General features: G+C 41.9%; 1 protein-coding gene across 2 annotated transcripts in view; it reads left to right on the top strand.

Moving 5' to 3' along the window:
- The window catches only part of LOC119661350 (slit homolog 1 protein), a 399,183-nt gene that overhangs the window by 348,351 nt on the left and 28,486 nt on the right, over window positions 1–22,346 (top strand). For both annotated transcript variants that reach the window (XM_038070654.1, XM_038070655.1), the window contains exons 4-6: window positions 16,674–16,896; window positions 16,968–17,104; window positions 17,181–17,333. In XM_038070654.1, the coding sequence (XP_037926582.1) occupies window positions 16,674–16,896; window positions 16,968–17,104; window positions 17,181–17,333 (513 nt within the window). The remainder of the gene's footprint in view (window positions 1–16,673; window positions 16,897–16,967; window positions 17,105–17,180; window positions 17,334–22,346) is intronic.

Genomic DNA, 22,346 nt, shown 5'->3' with positions numbered 1-22,346 from the left:
AGCAATGAAGACCAAAATGTTGCATTGGACTAGTGGCGTCACCTAATTTGCGCTAATAAAAATTCACTTGCCAAGATTGGTCTGATCTACATCCAGATCAGGTAAATTGCAGAGCAAGATTGTGCAACCGATCACAACGAGCCAATCCCGGTTGTGAACGGGACAAAGGTTATAGAAAAAGAAGATGCAATCTTTGCCTATAGCGAGGCATTTTCCTCCGACGTATTGAAGCTGCTCATAATATTGTAGTTCAGAAACATGCGAAATATCTCCTCTAAAAGTTAGGTACTCATATTAATATAAAATTTCATCCGTTGTAAATGTAACTCCCATTTCCATCGGGAATTCGGAAACGGGACGCCTCGGGTATAAACGTTTTGTGTTCATTTTATGTAAGGAACTTTATACACCGGTTTTTCAATTCCTACGTAGATATGAATTCAAAATATTCCTTCTTATATACTGATCCATACATATATATGTATGCACATAAATTAATCGAACGCATTTGAATATTTCCGCCTTACTCCGTGCTGAAAAGCATACATACTTATTTATGTACGCAAATTGAATACCGTTGGTACTAACGCACACACTTTTCCCATTTATGGAGAGACCTCCTTAAACTCAACAGAAAATGACGCTACTTGCCTTATGTAAGTGATTCATGGACCACATGTTCTCATCAAATTCCGTGACAATAGTTTCAACTATTTCCAAGTAAGTCGTGACAAACTCCCTGAATCAAAGCCTTAAGAATATCCTTTATCTAATAATGGCTTACGAGTACAATTTATTTGTTTCTACTTAATAAATATTCGGAAAAAATATTTGGCTTTAGAATCATATCTATGTTGTTTCTTTAAAAAGGGGTCAGAATTGATTCTATCTATGTATATATGTAGAAAGACTAACAAATTATTGTGTAATGTACATATACCGATCCTTTTATTCTCTATAAACCTTGAAAATAGACAAAACAGTCACATTTTAGACTAGTTGACCCTCTATCTTTTATTTTTCCAGCACATGTCCCTTATCTATACGATGAACCACATTATTCGCAATAAAACACTTTTTGTCCTGACTGAAACCATTTCAAGTGGTTGGTCGGTATCAAATCCAAGTGAATTTAGAAACGATGCCTCCTTCCTATTTCTGAAAGATACCACTCAAGACTTTATTGCATTGAAATCCAGGTCATTTCGAATTCCCAGGATACGTGACCTGCCAGTCAACACGGTTCAGTCTGCGGTAGAATGCTGGCTTCTACATATCCATTTGTTATCCAGACACCCAGCTAACCCCATTCAATATTTGATATTGATCCACAGTGAAGTATTCGCTATAAAGAAATTTCCAGATCTACATAAGAATTAGTAAAACATATATGTATATATATTTAGGGCTGCTGTATACGCGGATGGGAGCCGTCGTATCTACATTCACACTTCGTGTCTTATACCGCAACATCCATCCTAAGTTGGCAGATGGGAGCCCTGATCAATGGTTTTTATCAACATCAGAGGTGGAAAAACCCCTTTCTGTACGAAAACCTGACATAAGTAGGACATGGGTATACTATGTTACAGTAAATGTCGGAAATTCCTCAATCTTTTAAAGCGTTGTTTGACTTTCATGTCTTTATAATAGTATTAAGTAGTAGTAAACCATTCTCAGAAAGTACTGAGAAGGTAGAGCGGGGCTTATTTATCATTACTAAGCCCTTGACCAAATAAAATAAGAAGTCTTCCAACTATATGTGATTTAGTACGCTACATTTTAGGTACTTATATGCATGCACCATCTATTATAAAGCCCAAAGGAAGTAATCATATTCATAAAACTCAAACTTCATATACATATGTTGCCAAGTAATGTCTATAGAATACGTGGGTGTTCGTTATTAAGGTTTACATCATGCCAGGGTAACTCTCCATTTACCGACATACAAGGTAGAGTGCAATGCGTATCTCAATAAACTCTCACGTATACATTTAACAAATTATCGCCAATGGAGCCTTTTGCCTTCGCCCTCAAACTGAATCAGCACCATAAAGTAAGGGTCCGCGGAAGGACCCCCACATGACGCATGAATGTAAAGAGAAAATTGGGGTACATGTTCCACAGACTTCACCATCAACTCAACGTTACATGAAATATCAAAGGCAACGAACATATCCTTCTGGCCGACAAACCAACATAGCTGTTTGCATAACGATGACGAATGGCTCCAGAAAGCAACCACTTTACTCGTTCATCATAATTTCCTGTTGAATTTCTGCTGCAAACTTCACGCTGAGGTGAAGTTACGAAAGGATGTTTTGTTAATTACTCTCGACTTAGCTATGAAAACTTTTACATAAGTAATTAAATGTCCCAATTTCCACAATTATTGCCACTCAAACAGGGACAAACTTTCTTTTGATGGAAAAGTCTTAAATGTCAATTAATTTCAATTATAGGAGTTCAATATTAAACAGGCGAAATCCTGCAGCAGAGTCTGCATGGCTTACGTCACTAAACATTAAAACTTTCTAAATTAGCTATCGAACTTTTATACAAGTTATGCTTTATGGAACAGAACAGAAAAATTGATCTGAGAGAGAGAGAATTTAAAAACTATTTTCTTTAGTTAGATAATAAGGACTTAACAAAGAAACAATTTTTTCCGCGATTAAACTATTGATATCAATATCAGATCAGATCGTTTCTTATTGAATATGAAGAAGGCAACAACACACAACAGAGGTTGTCCCAAGCACTACTCATGCCTTGTGTGTGGTGTATTAAAAAAGTCGATTATTTTTCTATCCAATGAAAAAAAACCTAGTTTGCACACCTACCTCCCTCCTCTCGGAAACCACCTGGTGTTAAATATTCTCCTAGACGCCTGAACCTACTTTGCATAAGTCATCACCATCATCATCATCAACGGCGCAACAACCGGTATCCGGTCTAGGCCTGCCTTAATAAGGAACTCCAGAAATCCCGGTTTTGCGCCGAGGTCCACCAATTCGCCTACGCCATCGCTCCATCTTAGGCAGGGTCTGCCTCGTCTTATTTTTCTACCATAGATATTGCCCTTATAGATTTTCCGGGTTGGATCATCCTCATCTATACGGATTAAGTAACCCGCCCACCGTAACCTATAGAGCTTTGCATAAGTGCCGGCCAGTATCCCAGAACATATTTGGAGCTTTCAACACCCTCCTTGCAGAATTTACAGACAATGTCCGTATATGTATAGCCCTAGCTGCCCCAAGTAATTGTTTAGTATACAGTGACCAGTGAGTATCCCCACTATGATACAAAGGCTTTTCTTTAAACAGCAAACAATCTTTCTTGGGTTCGTATCTCCCCATGAGCACCCTAGACCGCTCCATTCCTGGTAAGTTCAGCCAGTACAGTTCCCTCAGGCATTCTTCTTCATTTTAGCAATTAAGTGTAGCAGTCGTAAACCTATTTCCAACTCAATAGAATGACTTTGGCCCGTACAGCGACATCGCTGCTCCTTTCGGGGGCAACTCATCCGTTGCCTCATTGCCTTCTAACCCAATATGGTCATGGAACCCAGACCTATTTAAATCTTATTAAGCGTGCCAAGTTAAGTTTGGAATACCCAAAATATAAATGTTCTTGCCCCCGTAGGGCCCTTCGAGGTCGAAGGGGGCACATCTTTCAATGGCGTACATTTCCGTGTGAAATATTTTAACCATTGATTCAAAGTACGTTTTCCTTCGACTAGTGACTCCGGCACTTCCTCCCGCTACCGTAAGAGATCCGTCAATCTGTAATCAGTTGTCGGTTTAAGCCTAATGTCAATGCAACGCTCTCCCAGTTTGCCCTGTTGCTCCAACGTGTTTTAAACTTCAAGTTTTTTATTATTTCAAATAATTAATCGCTGTAAACACCGCATAATTACACTCAGATTCTTATCAAAGTCGAACCTCGGTATCATTAATTCGGGGTACCGCCTAGATAGAATATCAATCTTCCTTCTAATGTTCTCATTGCTCCACTGATACACTCCCTGATTGTTGTGCTGAGTTCAGTTCTATCTGCCCAGATTACCGTCCCATAGGTAATCATTGGCATTACTATTTCAGTGTACATCCAGTGCAGCGTCATCGGGGAGCTTCGCCATTTGTTCCCTGCTACGGACTGGCAGGTCATCAGGGGCTTGTTGCTTTCCGATATATATTTTCAACATGTGTCTTCCAAAGAAGTTGTTGGTCTAATGTGATTCTCAAATATTTGACCTCTGTTACTCGTTACACCTCCATTTCATGTAATTTAATGGCTTTCAGGTGATCAAGCTTCCTAGTGAACGCTACTGGCCTTGGCTAGATATATGCGTAGCACCACCTTCCTGCACCAGTTACTAATAATTCTTAGTCCGATCTAGATTCTGTCACTACACATTAGAAAAATATTATCAGCATAACCCTGAACCTATATTCTAGTTTTGGTTGACCGTCCTACCCAGTAAGCGTGTTGACATGTATGTAGGGATTTGTACATTGGAACGTTAATCCTAATATAGTTGTCTATGATCTTCTTTACCGTCCTTTGCTGCCCCTTACCACTTTTAAGAGAAATACTAAGATGTGTTCTAGGCCTCTCTGGAGTAATGCTGGGAAAATGCTATCTACTCCGATTTTAGGTTCCGAGCATATCTCTTTCGCAAATTTTCCTCTTCTGTCTGTTGTTGATGTGTCAGGCAGAATGCTAGTCTGCTATTCGCCGTGGGGTAGGACACCGATAAATGAGTCCTGCAAAACAGATGTACCCTATCCTTTTCATTCTCAGTAAACGTGAAAACATAAAATTTAAGTGGTGACCATCGGCTCCATTAGTGTTTGGAGCTCTTCTCTGATGTCGGAGGATAATAATGCGCTTCCTTGTCCGGATAGCTCAGTGGTTAGGGCACTAGGCTGTCGTACAGAAAGTCCAATCTCACTGGTGGCAGTGAGATTTGTATCGTGATTTGACATCGGTTGCCAGTCGACTCAGTTGTGAATGAGTATCTGAGTTAAATCAGGATGATTATCTCGGACGAGCGCAATGCTGCCAACATTGCCTTCTACAGGGTACTGTAACGCTGTAGTGTACCGTTTCGGTATTGAATGAAGTGCTCTAACACACTTCAAGGTCTTGATCCAATTGGATTGTCGCGCCAACGATTATTATTACTATTATTATGCACTTCCTTGCGCTTCGTTATTCGACTTACGCCCTAGAAAGTCTTGGTCGTCCAGCTTCTCCCCTTTTTATGGACAAGAGGTCCACTTCCCTGCTCGGCCCTGCCCTTTCAGCCTTTAAAGCCTTCACGATTTCTTCGGGGACCTCGGTGGGTTTTTCACTGGATTTGTTCTCTGAAGTATCCTCCCTTGGTTTCTCCTAACACACGTGCACAGGTGTACTTTCAAATCTATAATCGATGAGGCGGATGCGACTTTTAATCGCCTCCGTGGATCTGTTGTCTACCCCGATCGTGAGGAGTTTGCCTTTGCCCTCCTTGCTTTTAAAAACTTTCGACAACCGCATGTGGCGATCTATTTTTTAACTGATGAGGTGACGTAGTAGCTTCTCCGTTTCAACTATGTGTTTCTAGTATAACTCCTAGTAACTCCGATTAGACCCACAATGGATGCAGCAGACTCTTCAGGTAGAAACAGTTGTTTTGCGTAGATTTCATTTATGTTTACAAATGTGAAGGAAAGCAGATGTACTTTTTTTAATGTACCATATTATTGTCTATATAATCTGTACTATTCAAGCATCTTCCACAATAAAAAAAACACCACCTTGATGCGGTATGGGGTAGTTTCTAGAAGCTCGTCACTACACTAAGAATTTCCAAATCAAGCTTCACCAAATTCATGCGAACCCACGGAGAAATTAGCCAGCGAGACGAGTACAACAACTCCCATAATGAGAGTAACTTGAAATCTTTCAGAACAGGAAGTGACGGCGGAAGAAGCTTCAGCCAATAAAAAGGAAGAAGCTAAATTTTGCCAGAACCTTCTCCTCCACCTCTACTAGGAAAAACAAAAGAAAGGGTAACTGATATGGTGAAGCAATTGATTTGATGCCTATTTGTAAAAACGAATGCAAGCTGACCAGATGCCATGAACCGGGAATGACTACAAACTGACGGTAGAGGAACACTAGGAAAATGGAAGAAATTGCGAGCGAAAGTAAGATTACGACATGGACGTTGCCGCACAACCAAGTGTAGTAATATCCAGAGAAGTTGGATTCAAGAAAGTAGAACCCGATTGGACCCACACTTTACGTAACAGACTCTTCGATCAGCTGCTGCAGTATATTAGGCTATACTTAAGTAGATGTTATAAAAACACATGAGTTTCAGGACTGCCCTCAAACCTTTTAAGAAGGAAAGCCATGGGTTCGATTTAACGAAAACTGTGATATTGGATCAGTAAACGGGGCTTTAATTTTTCATAATGTGAGCTGTGCAAAACGGTATCCTAATATCAAATTTGTCAGACGCAACAAAACACAACAATGGAGGACTGCGTTAAGAAATTGCTTCACGCATTATCGCAACTTGGATGAAATGGCGTTCCACAACTAGTGTTTTTTATGATCGACGTATCGACAAACGCCTCAAATCTAAAATTTACCGGAATGCCGTTCGCCCAGTTGCGCTCTATGGTTCTCAGTGTTGGTTGACTATAAAAGATAATAAACGAGGTCTTGCGGTACTGGAAACGAAGATGTTGTATTGGACTAATAGCGTGACATGCCTTGATCACATTCAAAATGAGAATATCTGCGATAGATATAGGATTGCGTCCATCGAGGAAAAATTGCGAAAGAGGAGTCTTCGATTGTAAGGTCACGTAATTCGCGCTAACGAGAATTCGCTTGCAATATTGGTCTGAACATGAAAGTCGATAGGGATTTGAAAATCTCTAGAGAGCATCCAGACCAGGCCTTTGATAGAACAAAATGACGCAACCTATCACAATGAGCCGAACCCGCTTGTGAACGGGACAAAAGCTAAAGAAACTTGTTGAAACAACTCTGTTTCCATGACCCAGCAGTGACCATTTTACCATACCAGGTTAATTGTGGGGGGATTAGCGTTGCCACTGTTTATCGACCTCATGATTTTCTGTATCCTCCACTATCGCAGACGCTAAGACGTCTGGTAGCTATGCAGAATCAAGTTGTCTTGAACCCTTCAAAGGTTGTCACGCGAACATTCAACATAGTTGTTAGGGAAGTAGCAAATGCAACCCTAGAGGCGAGAATCTAGTTAGTTTCATCACTGTAGCTGCTCTCATGACTGAGAACGTGGGGTGCACCCCAACGTTCATTGGGCCAAGGAGAAGTAAAATAATTTACGTAACAATTTTTACTTTGAAAATGTTAGAATTGATTAAAAACTAACGGGTGTTTGAAAAAGTCTTACCTTGAGGGCGCTGTTACTTAGAATTTAGTGTAAGTATTACCGCCAAACTGCAATGCAAAAACGGAATCCAAATTCAACTTGCTCCATGCCAATAAAGTTCAGACCTTTAGCAATAGAAGCTCAATCGAAAAACTGTTTAGAGTGCTTTGAATAGGCTTGTCCTTTTATCCGAGGCAAACATTGTAAAATGGTTCCCTGTTAGAACCAAGAATTCCAAACTGTCAGGGACCCAGACGACATCCCAACTGTGCTTGTAAAAGCAATTAGAATAAGGACTGGTTAAACTTCAGTAACTCCAGCATTAATATAGGAGGTTTGAAACTAGACTCTTTTAGAACCTATTGTGTGGAACTGGAAGGTAAGGGAGAGACTTTAAGATTGTGCGAAATCCTTAAAAGAGATGATTCGGCCAAGTTGGACTATCTTAGATAACCTAATGGAACTTTCAAGAACTCCATAGTTGATTCGGGTGAGAGCTACACTGCCCTCCGAGCACTTCAAAACACCTGTCCAGTGATGGCAAAGGAAGATATGGAGCAACTAATGCGAGTTGTAAAAAAATACTTTTCGATGATGTCTTGCTCTGGCCTACATTTCCTACTTCTCGACAGAAAATCTAAGTATTATTCACACCGAAGCCTGGGAAAGACGACTATTCAAACACAAAGAATATCTGAAATATCGGATTGCCACCAAATGAAAACCAACATGCTTTTCAAAGATGACGGGAATAACCTTTCAACCACCCGAAGGAGTTAAATGTCTCGGACTTATTCTAAACAAAGAGCTTCTTTTGGGCAAACATGTAGAGCTAAAGATAAAACGAGCTTTCATAACCTATGAGCGGACCTGGGGACTAAGGCCTCTTGTAATAATGCGTCTATATATTATTACGGTTTTGTGTAAACACAAAACCTTATTAAAATCGGTTTACTGTCTGTCTGCCTCTCTGTCTGTCTGTCTGTCTGCCCGTCACACGCATTTTTCCCGGTTATAGCGATTGCATATAGTGAGTTACATCCTATTACGACGAATTTAAGGGGGAGGATCCCCATATATGCAAAAGGGGGGTGTCAATTTTTGTTCTATCAAATGTAATCATGGGGCATCAAATTAAAGGTCTCGATTAGTACTTTTCGAAGCGGGTCTTAGTTTTGACTTTTGCTGAAAAGGTGGGGGAGAGCGGGGGGTTGAAAGTGGTCATTTTTTAACGAACCCATTCTCAGAAACTACCCAACCGAAAAATCTGAAAAAAATCAGGAGGCTGCCACTATATGGTGCCTAGGCTTCGAAATACCCTCCATACCGATACCTGTTCAAATAACGTTAATAATAGTACATTACTATAATTTTTAGTAATTGACAGGAAAACCCCCCTTAAGTTCACCCTAGAATCACAAAATTTCATAACAATGTAGGATACAGTATAGATCATGATCCTGCCAAATTTGGTGAAAATCGCACTATTACTAACAAAGTTATACTAGGTCAAAACTGTCGCTCCTCTGCAAATTCAAGACTATGAATGTCAATATCACTTGAAAGTGGCTATTTTCACGTAATATATGCATATTTTACGTGCTACATGCTAATGGGACAGATGCACACTAAAATCTGTTTATAAAAGAAATACACAAAACCTTTCATACCTGAAGCGTCTAGCTTCCGGTTTCCCGACTTGTTATAATTAGGTCGATGTTCGCTGCATCCGTAGTGTGATGGGTTAAGATGAACCAGAAGAGTTTTCACTGTAAGTTAGTCTACCTGGAAAGAACTGTATGTCATGGTATTACCAGTACCATGAGTCCGAGATCTAGCGTAGCTCTAAATATATTACTCAATTTTTAGCCCTTTTATATACATATATGTACAACCATCTGGTTGTGGATAAAATCCGGCTCAACAGGTTTCGTTGGGGCGGGTCACTTAATCCGTATGAATGAGGATGATCCAGACCGGAAAGTCGATAAGGACAATATTTATGGTTGAAAAAAAAAGACGAGACAGACCCTGCCTGAGATGGAACGATGGCGTAGGTCAGGACGTCAGACAGCTTTTAGAGATATCGAATTGGCGGACCTCGGCGAAAAACCGGGGTGTCTGGAGTTTCTTATTAGGGTAGGCCTAGACCGGATACCGGTTGTTACGACGTTGATGATGATGATCTTTCTCTTGCTGAAGTGGGGAAGTGGGAAGTCTATTGAGGTGGGGTGTATTAAGGATTACCCTCACTAGGAAAATTAAATGAGGCAACTACACGATATCCAGGGGTGTAGATTTAGCTGGTAAAACAGTCAAATATTTAGGAGTATGGTACATATCGACTCCAAACTAAAGGTGATTACCACAATGCATTCATTGGATTTAGGTACATGTCCATAATAAAGTTCATTTTAATGTATGCATTGTTAGCTAATAATACTGATTTAGTGAACACAACTTTATTTCACATTATAGCTAACACTATTATAAAAATTCTAGTTAATTTCCTCTTCCTCTCTGACAGCTGAAGGAAGATTCTTCATTATTTTTTTATCATTCCGCCGAAGATCGAATCGATTCTAATAAGGTTTTGTTTCATACTAAATCTTAAAATACGGTTTGACGGTGTGTGAGGTGCCGGCCCACACATTAGAAAAGACAGCGCGTCTCGAGTTGAGAGATTGGTTCGAGGGGGGGTCACTATGTGTCAATCCTCCAACCCGAACACACACTTAGTGCATCAGGGCACACATCTCCTTGCTTCAACATGTACGGCATATTTACCAACCAGAAGTGTCGATGGAGCACTTCGATAAAAGTTTAATATTTGCAGGCGGACCATCACGGTTAATTTCGCCATCTTTTCAAATTTATGGGATAGCCTCCCCTCTCGGTCGTCTTTCGCTACTTAGGATGGTCTGTGGACCATCGTAATCTCATTTCGTCATTACAATGGCTAGTGTTAAGGCTTTGCATTGCGCTGCCAAATGCGGTGCCCTACATAGTTTAATCACTTATTCTCCCTCCTTTCTTGGGAAGAAGATAGGATTCTTGAGACACGATTGCGCGCGAAGCTGAAAAACTCACAAATCCTAATATGCTAACGATATATGGAAGATCCTCAACGGATCACCTCTTCATTCGATGTTTCAATCTGCCCAGGTAAACTACACAGCCTCCCGCGCCATTTCAACGCCAAAACAGATACCATGTTTAGCTTTTTGTAATGGTTTTGCTTTACTTGGCAATCCAACTGGTTGAAATCAGTCCACTCCTGCTTCTGAACGGATCATACCAATTTCCGGGAGCAGAGTTCACAGTGACTCACCTCACCTCGACGAAGCATTATCATTTCACCGCGAAAAATCGATACGCATCCCACTACACTATATAACCATTCACACTCTAAAAGTAAAAGTTTGGACTACAGGAAACGAAATATTATGTCATCTGTTGCCGAGATCCAGTAAAGCGACCTTGACATTTAGCGATAGAACTTCATCAGGTTAGCCTAGCCAGGTAACTATACAATCCTAGCCGAAATTAACATTAAATTCTGAAGGTCATTTTTTCCAATGTGTGGAAGGAAAACTAGAATTTGACCTTAAAAGTATTCTGTACGTATGAATAGGGTTAGCTTACCTATTATGGCTCATAGTCATTCGCCACGATATACGAGAATTACGGTCTGCCGCCGGCGACGGCGCCATTAATGGGTTTCCTAAAGGTTACCACTGACATCCGAACATATTCGTTACCCCTAAAAAGATTCTTAATGGAGCTCCTTTCATAGTCAACGCAACTCAAAAACGCTATTTTCACCATCGAAGCCAATGATGCTCTCATATTAAAGTTGCAAACGTAAAACGCGACCTACAAATACTGCAAACATTCCAAGGGAAGCAAATTACTAACAAAGTGCATTTCTTTGATCCTTGTCGCATGTTTGACATTTTACTAAAGCAGATGCATATTGACAAATGCCAGAGCAAACTAAAAACATCCATGAAAAATTACTGAAGGGTCATCCTAGACAGACATTCAAGCATAAAAGGAATATTTAAGAGGCTCGTTTACGCATAAGGACTGTACTAGAGGCACTTCAAGTGCATGTAATTCACAGATGAAAAGGAGTGTAGTCAGGGACTTGAGCCTCAGGTGTAAACAGAAACCACTTTAGCATTCAAACGAATGAATTTCTGACAATCGCCTGGCAACAGGTTAGACGTATTCATTCCCAGAGAAGTAGAAATACTAAGCGAATATGAATGTCTGTATTCATTTACATTACATGACTCCTAGGATTTTGAAAATCAAGTTCTGCTTTATTTGTCTAAAGCTTCATTTATTATACATTGCTGTGAATTAGGTTTCGCTCTGGTAGATGAATATGTTCTGGATCCAGGATGCCGAATACTGGACAAATTACAGGTGGTTCTGTTATGCATTTAGAACTTTTCTCTCTCTACCAAACTTTGCTTTATGTTCAGATTACCTCTTTGGTTGTGGGTATTTGACAATCAAAACCCAAGAATTGAAGTACTGGCATGCTCCTAGGTAAAATTTAATTAAAGTTGTGTTTTGAAATGTTCTTAAAACTCTCCAGTGAGCGCAGCCCACTATGATGAGGCATGGAGCATTGGATATGAAAAGAAGAGAGTTATCTTAACATCCTATATGTCAACTATAAACAATTTTCTAGCAAGAAGGGGTGCCAAGGTGTCCAGCTACAAAAAGATGCTAGACACGTCCAAAAATTGTTTGCTAGAATTCGCCTATACCTCTGTTAATATTGAGAACTTCGAGAAAAAGAGCTTAATTCGTGGTCACCTGGATTGAGGAGAATTAGACCTTTCAAATGGTATATAGGTTGGGGGTCTAGGAGCTGGGAAAATGGCCATAAAGTGGGAGAATCTTTTGAAAAACTTGAAACACTTATATCTCCGTTAATATTGAGATAAGACTTGAAGCCAAGAAGTCGCCACTTGCGAGGATTTTTTTTGATCTTCTGGAGAAAACGTTTTAAAACCAGTGAGGCTATTCACAGTTGCAAACATAGGTCCGAAAGATTGCACAAGGTCCCTATCTAAATACAAAGTGTCCAAGGATACACATTCCATAATGGAAAGCAAACCTCTTCTAGTACTAGCTGAAAGCTGAACATAGGCGAGTAACTTCTTTGAGTAAAACTCTGTACAAAAAATGTAAACAAAAGCACATCAAGACACTGAGGATGTCCCAATAAGTAACACCTTACATAAACCAAAGCTATTGTTGGCTACCAGACTTAAAAAAATAAGACCAAAGGACTGTGAATATAAAACTTTCAGAGCTTTACTAGATCAACGACCACAAAAATCGTTTATCACTGAAACGGCCACCCAGTTTCCACGATTATCGAGGCGGCGACATAAAATTTCGGTTAGCAGAAACGATTATGATATCAAATACACTAACGGATTAACCAAAAGCAAGATTCCACTTGAGTTGTTATGTGGATAATCCTTGCAAAAATTGATTTTTTTTTGTTTTTTGTTGAATAGGTTAGGTGAATGCATTTACGCACAGAGTATTGAACTCCCGCAACAGTACTCCATCAGGCTACCAACTAAACATCTCCCTGGCTAGCCCTCCCGCACTCCTAGCTTTGGGAGCCTTGAAGTCAGGGAGTTCGTTTCATCAATGGGAAGGGAGTGGAAGAAGTGGGTTGTTAATTCAGGGAACCTCTTATCATCCGGCAATATCCTGGAAGATACCAATTATAAGAAGACATTCTCCGTAATCCTCACACCTCCTAGAAGAAATCCGATCTCCGGACAGGTCAATCTGCGGGAGCCTTGCCAACACTGAACTCAATCCTGTCATATAAAAGGAGTTCAAAAAAACCTGTCCTCTCTGGGAAAAACTTGCTAACAATATGACATCCTTCCCCAAAACACCTCTCCAAACGAAAAAACGAACACTCCCGCAGACCATTCCAAGTACATCGATGCGCTCTGCATCTTCACAATTTTAAAAATGAGTTTAACGAGTCCATCTGCAGCCTCTTCTTACACTCATCCTTTCAACCGAGACAAGCCAACGCAAGCCTGTTTTCTCAAGCACTCCCTGAATCCGAAAGCCTCACCAATCCATTTTGTCTGTCCGAAAACGTAGCGGCTTCAATAGCCGCACCAAAAAATAAAAAATCAGTCGGACTAGGCCAACTACCTTCCATCGTCCTCGTGAAACGCGCGTCATTCTATCCTCAATAATCAACCACTGCCTCTTCAATTACCACTTTGCCACTGAGCAGAAGAGTGCTCGTGTTATTCCGAAGACGAAAGAAAAATCAAAACCCTCTCAATCCCCATAGCTATGTCGATTCAATCTTCCGTCAAAATTCTCGAGTGGGCTATGAAATCTCACACAGACGAGCATTGTAAGACCAACAACTCAATCTCTGATTTTCAATTCGCCAACCGATCCAAACCCAGAGAGTTACCTGTCTCCTTGATCTAAGGAAGGTAGTACGGACTCGCCTTTAAGCTTCCCGTTGAAACGCAATACCCATCAAGACTCGAAGGTCTCTGTTCGCTTGAACATAGCCGCAACCCCCATGAAACTGCCACTAGGGGTGTCAACCGCTATAACCGAGCTAAACGCACATGTGACAGGAATTCTCCTGAGACAAGTGAATTCAGGCGCTATTCCGGTTCCCAAGGTACCAGTATACCCCTCGTAGGGTTTCGTGACCTATTGCTAATTCAGATGAGTCTCCGTGCAGACCCGGATTTGATCGCCCTGATTAGGTCTCTGGGGCATTCACCTGCTGCATCACGGTCAGCTACCATAGTGAGTACAGCGTATTCCGGTGCCTCCACTTTTAAGTTCTTCTCGACTGCTTCATTCATTCATCATGGCTGAGAGGTGGCGGCTTTCAATCGGCTCGTTGTCAATTTGGTTGAAAGTGGTCCCGTCTGGAGGGGCCCAAGTTTATTTGTCGACCGCTTTCCGTGCAAACCAAGCGCTTCCAACAACCATTTCGGGTGACACTGCTAACTGAATAATCCGCAGTCCGTTATCATTTGTATTTGGATGTAAGTTATGGGAGCCAACTTATCGCCTGAATACGGGCTCCTTCCCTACTTGGCTGTTAAAATCCCCAAGTATGGTTTTGATATCATAGTTGGGACAGGCTTCGAGGGTTCGTTCTACTGTCTCTTAGAAAGTATCCTTCTCCGACCCTGCAGTCTTGTTTGTAGGGGCATGAATGTTCATGAGACTTATATTAATATTAAATATTAAATAATAAATATTAAAAAATATTAAATTAATATTTCTAAATCTGCCTCGCAAGCGCAGAGTGCATAGCCGTTCGCTCATGTTTTCAAAGCCACTAACAGCAGGTTTCATTTTTTGGCTAAACTAAGAAACCTAGTGTCCGGGTAGCTGAGTGGTTGAGCACAAGGCTATCGTACGGAAGGCCGCGGTTCAAATCTCACTGGCGGCAGTGGGATTTGTATCGTGATTTGACGTCGGATACCTGGCGACTCAACTGTGAATGAGTACCTGAGTCAAATCAGGGTAATAAACTCGGGCGAGCGCAATGCTGACCACATTGCCTCCTACAGTATACTGTAGTGTATCGTTACGGTCTTGAATCAAGTGCTCTAAGACACTTCAAGGCCCTGATCCAATATGGATTGTTGCGCCAACGATTATTATTATTAAGAAACTTACTCCGAGCACATGGTTTACTGGATGGCCGCTACAATATATGGTGTGGCGACTCTTATCCAGCAAACCGGTCCCTGTCCAACGCATCTTCTGTAACGCTGTTACATCAGCCCTTTATTGGGACAGGGCATCGGCTAGCTGCTTGGCAGCTCCATCTCTGGACAGAGAACGCACCTTTCATGAGAAAATACGCAAATCATTATTCCGTTGTCGTTGCCGAGTTCGCCGTTGTGTCATCAGTCCAGTTCGAGGCTCCTGTTGTGGCTTCGTAACAAGTTGTTTTCCGTGTAGAGTTGTCAACCCTACCCAACCCCCAACCTGGAGGACCAGTTGGTATAATTTGTACCGTTTTTAGGCGCGGGAGACTCGCCTTCATCCTTCTCCGTCTACAGCTTTTCGTTAAGAAAGAGCTCCCAGCGGTCACCACGTGGAGGTGGAGATAGGGTTTGGTATTAGAGCTGTTGGTGTTGGTTCAGCAGGCATTTCCCAGGTTTTATGCTCCATCGTGGGTACCAATCCACGTTTCGCACTAGGACCTATACTACTCTTTGACCACCAGACCTTGTTTTATAAAAATTTCAGATTTCGAGTGGAGGTTTTTTCTCGACTTTTCCTCCAAAAAGACTTATCGAGAAATATATCAAATAAACTTGTTAGAATTGAGCTAACGGCTACACAGTTGGGAGAATATATGTGTACTTGGACTGCATCTCAATCGAATGCGGGAGATTCGCAGACTCATACAACTGATACTTAAAAGAACAGAAACCATTAAATTCATCTTTCCAAGTTGCAGTTTTCTCCAGGGGTTTTCCTGCGAAACGATATCAAACTATGCCTGAAAGCGCAACAAGTACTCAAGTACTAATTACAGCTCCGTGGAAAACAACCCGCTGACATGAAAAACAGCCAACTTATATATAAAGTCTGATATGTTGTGTTAATTTCACTCTTAACATTCGATAAGGGGTTACATGCCAGCATGTGTCAATGCCATTTGATATCGGCAGAGCGATATCCACGGAAATATGGAAAGCAATTTTTTACTCCATTTAACATGGTTAATTTATTCTGCATCCCACGTTGGGCGCCAATGAACAATTTTCATTTTATGTAGCAAAAGAGTTGGTACATGCGAAACTATAAAACGAAATGTAGAAAAACAAAGTCTCTCGAAGAGTAATGATGCATGACATGTGCAATAATAAATATGAAAAGCGGTGAACGATCATTTAAAAAGCGCATTTTCTCCTCACCCTATTTAAAGTTTCCATTTTCGTTTGATCTCTCAGTGAATCTATTTCAGGCTAACCTTCCTAACATCAAATCAAATTATTTTCCTGAAAATACCATTTTATGTAGGAAAACATGTTTTACCCCCAACGTCAACATAATAACTTACAACCAAAACTAGGTTTATCCACCCCCGAACTCACTTTAAAACTAAATATGATAATTTAATTTCACAAATTACGCAGCCCGCAAACCACTCCAATCTCAAATCCTATAAATTTCTTCTTTGCAGGCAAAGGTCTCACCCAGTTGGACGTGTCCCAGAACCAACTAAGCAACGTTCCATCAATGGCGCTGAAAAATCTCCATCATTTGCTCATCCTCAACCTAAACCACAACAAAATCTCGCAGATTCATAACAAAGCATTCGAAGGATTAGATACGTTGGAGATTTTAACGCTTTACGAGAATAAAATTAGCACCATCGAACCGGAGGCGTTCCGCGGTCTCGACAAGTATGGCCACATCCTTACCCATTATTGGAATCGCTTCAAATTATGCAAGTATTAATTTCCATTTCTTGTAGAAAATTAAAGCGATTGAATCTGGGAGGTAACGAGCTCACATCGGTCCCGCAGAAGTCCCTTTCCATTCTAGACACACTCAAGAAACTGGAGATCCAAGAGAACAAAATACGTTCCATCAAGGAAGGAGATTTTGAAGGTAAGATGTATAAATATCCATGCGGAACAGAATATCCTTTCATACTAACTTTTACTCGCTCGGCCTCATTTCAAAGGATTAAAAACACTCGATTCCCTCATCTTGGCTCACAACTACTTAACAAAGGTTCCGGCAAATGTGTTTCGGCATCTGACGCAATTAAATTCACTGGAATTAGAAGGAAACTCTATCACGTATATCGACAAGGATGCTTTTCTCGGGCTTGAAGGTATGTGCATAGTCTTACACGTGTGTAGTAAATTGCTGCCAGGTTTGTAGTAATTATCGACTCTAATATATGATAAAGAGCGTGGTATGAGCACAACTTTTCCACTTGATTGTAATTTTGCAGGAACATTACGTAGGGTTTACGCTGGTGGTATTAATTCAAATTAGTTTTATAGCAGGAAATCAAAACTTTAATAGTTAATTGACTTTTAATTTCTTCGTGGGAGGGATCGTTTCCTATACTTTTAAATTATTTACCTTCTTCTGATTTTAGATAGGTTTAATTTTTGGGTGAATTATTATTAGCACAATGTACTATCCTTTAATTAAGAATTTGAAAGTCATTAAATTGACTAAGTGACAGATAACAAACAATTCCCTATAATTATCCTGCTTGAATAAGTTCCCATTATGTTTTCACCTCCGTTGGCGAACCCTTTTCATTCAGAGGCTTCAAAGCTACCAAGGAACGCCTACTTGCGACTTTGTAATTTTAATTCGTAATTGCAGGAAATTATTTTAAGTCCTAGGAATAAATTATGCTGGGAAATATACAAGAAACTTTCCCACCACAAAATGCAACCTCATAGGCAGAGCAATCATTTTCAAAATGTAGTCGCTGACAGACATTATTTTTCGCTGCTGGTCACAAGTCATGAATCTGACTCTAGCTTCTTCTTTTCCTTTAGCCTCACCAAGGCTGTCCACCAACCAAACTCCCCTAATAGGTTTGCCGATCGCGAACACCGACTGCGCGAGAATGTTAGGGAAGTTTGGTTGGTGGACGACCTTGGTGATTGTATTGGTGCTATGGTGATGCAACGCTTGACTCTCATCGTAACAGAGTTGGCACCCAACGTAGAGCGACAGTGAACTTTCATCGTAATAGTTGTTGACACTCTCGCTACCTTTTGGGATTTACACCCTCCGGGCTTGATAATATAAGGGTCATTCGTTTGCGAATACTCTGATGCCTAAACGAATTTAGGAGGGCTCTTCAACGGATTCGTCTGCATAGCTGGCTGAAACCATTGCCAAGGTGCCTGAGTGGAGGATATAGAAAAAAGTAAAATGGGCCTTGTCCATCCACTTGTCCATCCGAAGCTCAGGAGCTCCACCTTTTAAATGTTTGCCGTGGAGTTAGTTTAAATTTTTGACTCACCATATATTAAGTTAAAGATCCCGTTTGTGGTCAAAGGGTAGTATAGGTCCCAGGCGAAACGTGGATTTGTACCCACGATGGAGCATAAAACCTGGGAAATGCCTGCTGAACCAACACCAACAGCTTTACTACCAAACCCTATCTCCACCTCCACGTGGTGACCGCTGGGAGCTCTTTCTTAACCAAAAGCTGTAGACGGAGAAGGATGAAGGCGAGTCTCCCGCGCCTAAAAACGGGACAAATTGTACCAACTGGTCCTCCAGGTTGGGGGTTGGGTAGGGCTGACAACCCTACACGGAAAACAACTTGTTACGAAGCCACAACATGACCCTTGGACTGGACGGATTATACAACGGTGACCCGGCAACGACAACGGAATAATGATTTGCGCATTTTCTCATGGCCAAAGATGAAGCTGATAAGCAGCTAGCTGATACCCTGTCCCAATATAGGGCTGATGTAACAGCGTTACAGAAGATGCGTTGGACAGGGACCGGTTTCCTGGAGAAGAGCCGCTACACCATATATTATAGTGGCCATCCAGTAAACCATGCGCTCGGAGTAGGTTTCTTAGTCAGCCAAAAAATGAAACCTGCTGTTATCGGTTGCGAGGCAAGTTTAAAAATATAAGCCTCATTAACGTTCATACCACTACAGAGGAGACTGCAGAGTCGGAGACGGATACCTTCTAAAAGGCAGTAAAATGAACCCCCGAAGCCTGTCCCAGATACGATATCAAAATCATACTTGGAAATTTTAACAGCCAAGTAGGGAAGGAGCCCGTATTCAGGCGATACGTTGGCTACCATAGCTTACACGAAAATACAAATGATAACGGACTGCGTATTATTCAATTAGCAGGTTCACATGAAATGGTTGTTGAAAGTACCTGGTTTGCGCGGAAAGCGGTCCACAAACATACGTGAGCCTCTCCAGACGGGACCACTTTCAACCAAATTGACCACGTGTTGATCGAACGCCGCCACCTCTCAGCCTTGATGAATGTCAGAACATATAGGGGTGCCAATATAGACTCGGATCACTATCTTGTTGGCATGGTACTGCGAACTCGAATAACAACACCACCCAGAAGCCTCTCTGACAATCAGGTGAGAGTTAACACTGAAGCCATCCACAACACAGCCCTCCGCAACACCTATAAGAGGGAAATGGATGCCGCAATGACCGCAGTCAACAGAGGACTTGGAGATATGAAGCATCGACAAATGATCTTCACAATCACCTGAAGAGGAGTCGGAACGGCTGGTTTGACGATGAATGTAAGCTAGCAAGGGAACGGAAGAATGCCGCATACCGAGTAATGTTGCATTCTCAAAGAACGCGGGCACGCGCAGAGACTTATCACGAACTCCGTCGAGCGGAGAAGCGACAAGTCTGTGAACTAGGAAAGTACAGGGAGCAACCGCACCAGGCGCGGAAGTTTTACCAACAAGTCAACAGGATGAAGCCTTATACACCACGATGCTCATCCTGCCGAGACAAAGAGGGAAATCTAATTTGCGACAGAATGGGCATATTAGAGCGATTGGTTGAGTACTTTGATAAGCTAATGAACAACCAGAACATCGGCGAGTTGGAGCTCCCGTCAACTAAAGACGACGGACAAATACTACCACCACCAAGTTTAGGAGAAACAGTCCATGCAATTCATCGGCTAAAAAATCATAAGTCGCCAGGAGCCGATGGAATTACAGCTGGATTGGTTAAAAATGGAGGCGACCAGTTACACCAAGTGGTTCATCAACTTGTGCTCAAGGTATTGGACAGCAAATCAATACCTGACGATTGGCAACGAGGCATTATCTGGCTCATACATAAAAAGGGAGATATCACACAGTGCAGCAATTATAGAGGTATCACGTTGGTGAGTACCATCTATAAGATATTCTCCCCTATCTTGCTAGCCGGATAGCCCTATACGCCCAGAACATCATTAGCCCATACCAAATAGGCTTCACTCCAGGCAAATCAGCAACAGATTTTGTCTCTACGGCAAGCGATGGAAAAACTGTTGGAATATGGACAACAGTTGCACCATCTATTCATCGAATTTAAAGCCGCCCATAATAGCGTAGCCATGGTAAAAGTGTGCACGGCCATGAGAGAATTCGGTATCCCGACGAAACTAATAAGACTGACTAGGCTGACCCTGACCAGTGTGCGAGGCCAGATAAAAGCAGCAGTATCACTCTCAAGAACATTGGACATCAACAACGGTCTACGACAAGGGGGTGCCCTATCATGCGTCCTCTTTAACCTGGCCCTCGAGAAAGTGATCCGTGATGCTAAGGTAAATGCAAGAGGTACGATCCTCTTTAAGTCCACCCAACTACTGGCCTATGCTGATGATATCGACATCATGGGAACAACCACCCGATACGTACAAACTGCCTTCATCCAGATCAAGCAGGCGACAATCAGCGCGAGATCTTGGGCTGCACATCAATGAAGGCAAGACAAAATATATGGTGGCTATGTCAGCCCCGAAGACCAACCAACCAACAACATCAAACCGCACTGGTCAAACAGGAAGAATAAGGATAGGAGAATACAATTTTGAGACCGTTGACAATTTCTCCTATCTAGGGTCGAAAATCACAACCGATAACAGCTACGATGATGAAATCCGCGCACGGTTGTTGTCAGCCAACAGAGCCTATTTCAGCTTACAAAAACTGTTCCGCTCGAAACGTCTCACCATAGGGTCAAAGCTCTTACTGTACAAGACTATGATCTTGCCAGTCCTCATGTATTCCTCGGAGACTTGGGTTCTTAGCAAGAAGAATTGCGAACTATTGGCCGCGTTCGAGAAAAGAATCCTCCGAAGAATTTTTGGCCCCCTACATAAGGATGGACGATTCCGTAGCCTACACAATGACGAAATCTATGAGCGATACCATGACCGTCCGGTTGTGGATAAAATCCGGCTCAATAGGTTACGGTGGGCGGGTCACTTAATCCGTATGGATGAGGATGATCCCACCCGGAAAGCCTATAAGGGCAATATCTATGGTAGAAGACGAGGCAAAGCCTGCCTAAGATGGAGTGATGGCGTAGGTCAGGACGCCAGACAGCTTTTAGGGATATCGAATTGGTGGACGTCGGCCCAAAACCGGGATGTCTGGAGTTCCTTATTAAGGCAGACCGGATCCCAGTTGTTGCGCCGTTGATGATGATGATGATGATGATCCCGTTTTATTGACTTTGTGGGTGTCTGGTTTGGATTTTGGTTTGGAGTTTCGGCCTAGTTGAAGTTGGAAAGATGACCGTCGCACCATTTCCAGCTCTGGTTACATCTCCAACTCTGTTACGTCGTAAACACCAACTGGGCGACCCTGTAAGGGGAGTTTGGTTGGTTGCCAGCCTTGGTGACTGTGTTGGTGCCAAAGTGCTGCAACGCCTGACACTCATCGTAACAGAGTGTATGGGACACCGGACGTTTGATGTCTCGTGTGACAGACCAGAACAAAAAGGAGTGGTAAGGGGGCGCCGTACTGGAACTTTACGCTTCAGATCTTGGTACCGCAATTGAACCTAGCGCACGAGTTCTTCTGACACTAATCGTTGTTATAATGTATAATGTAGGAAGGACAACGCTTCTCACAGTGGTTCTACATGAGTATTCGCACAGGGTGTATTGCTTCAGTAGTTCCACAGCTCTTCGCGAACTCAGCTTGATTCACGGTTAATTGAACAATTTGACGAATACGGTTGTCAACAGTGCGTTCTAGAATCTCCATAATATGGGTCAAGAACCGAATCGGGCGGAAATTTGTTGGATATCCTCGGTACGTTCGTGTCGACTTTTGGCAAATCGATACAGGTCTCCCT

The sequence above is a fragment of the Hermetia illucens genome, chromosome 1 (genome assembly GCF_905115235.1).
Source record: "Hermetia illucens chromosome 1, iHerIll2.2.curated.20191125, whole genome shotgun sequence".
NCBI lineage: Eukaryota > Metazoa > Arthropoda > Insecta > Diptera > Stratiomyidae > Hermetia > Hermetia illucens.
Note: the sequence above shows the minus strand (reverse complement) of the source record. Positions and strands in the feature narration are given on the sequence as shown.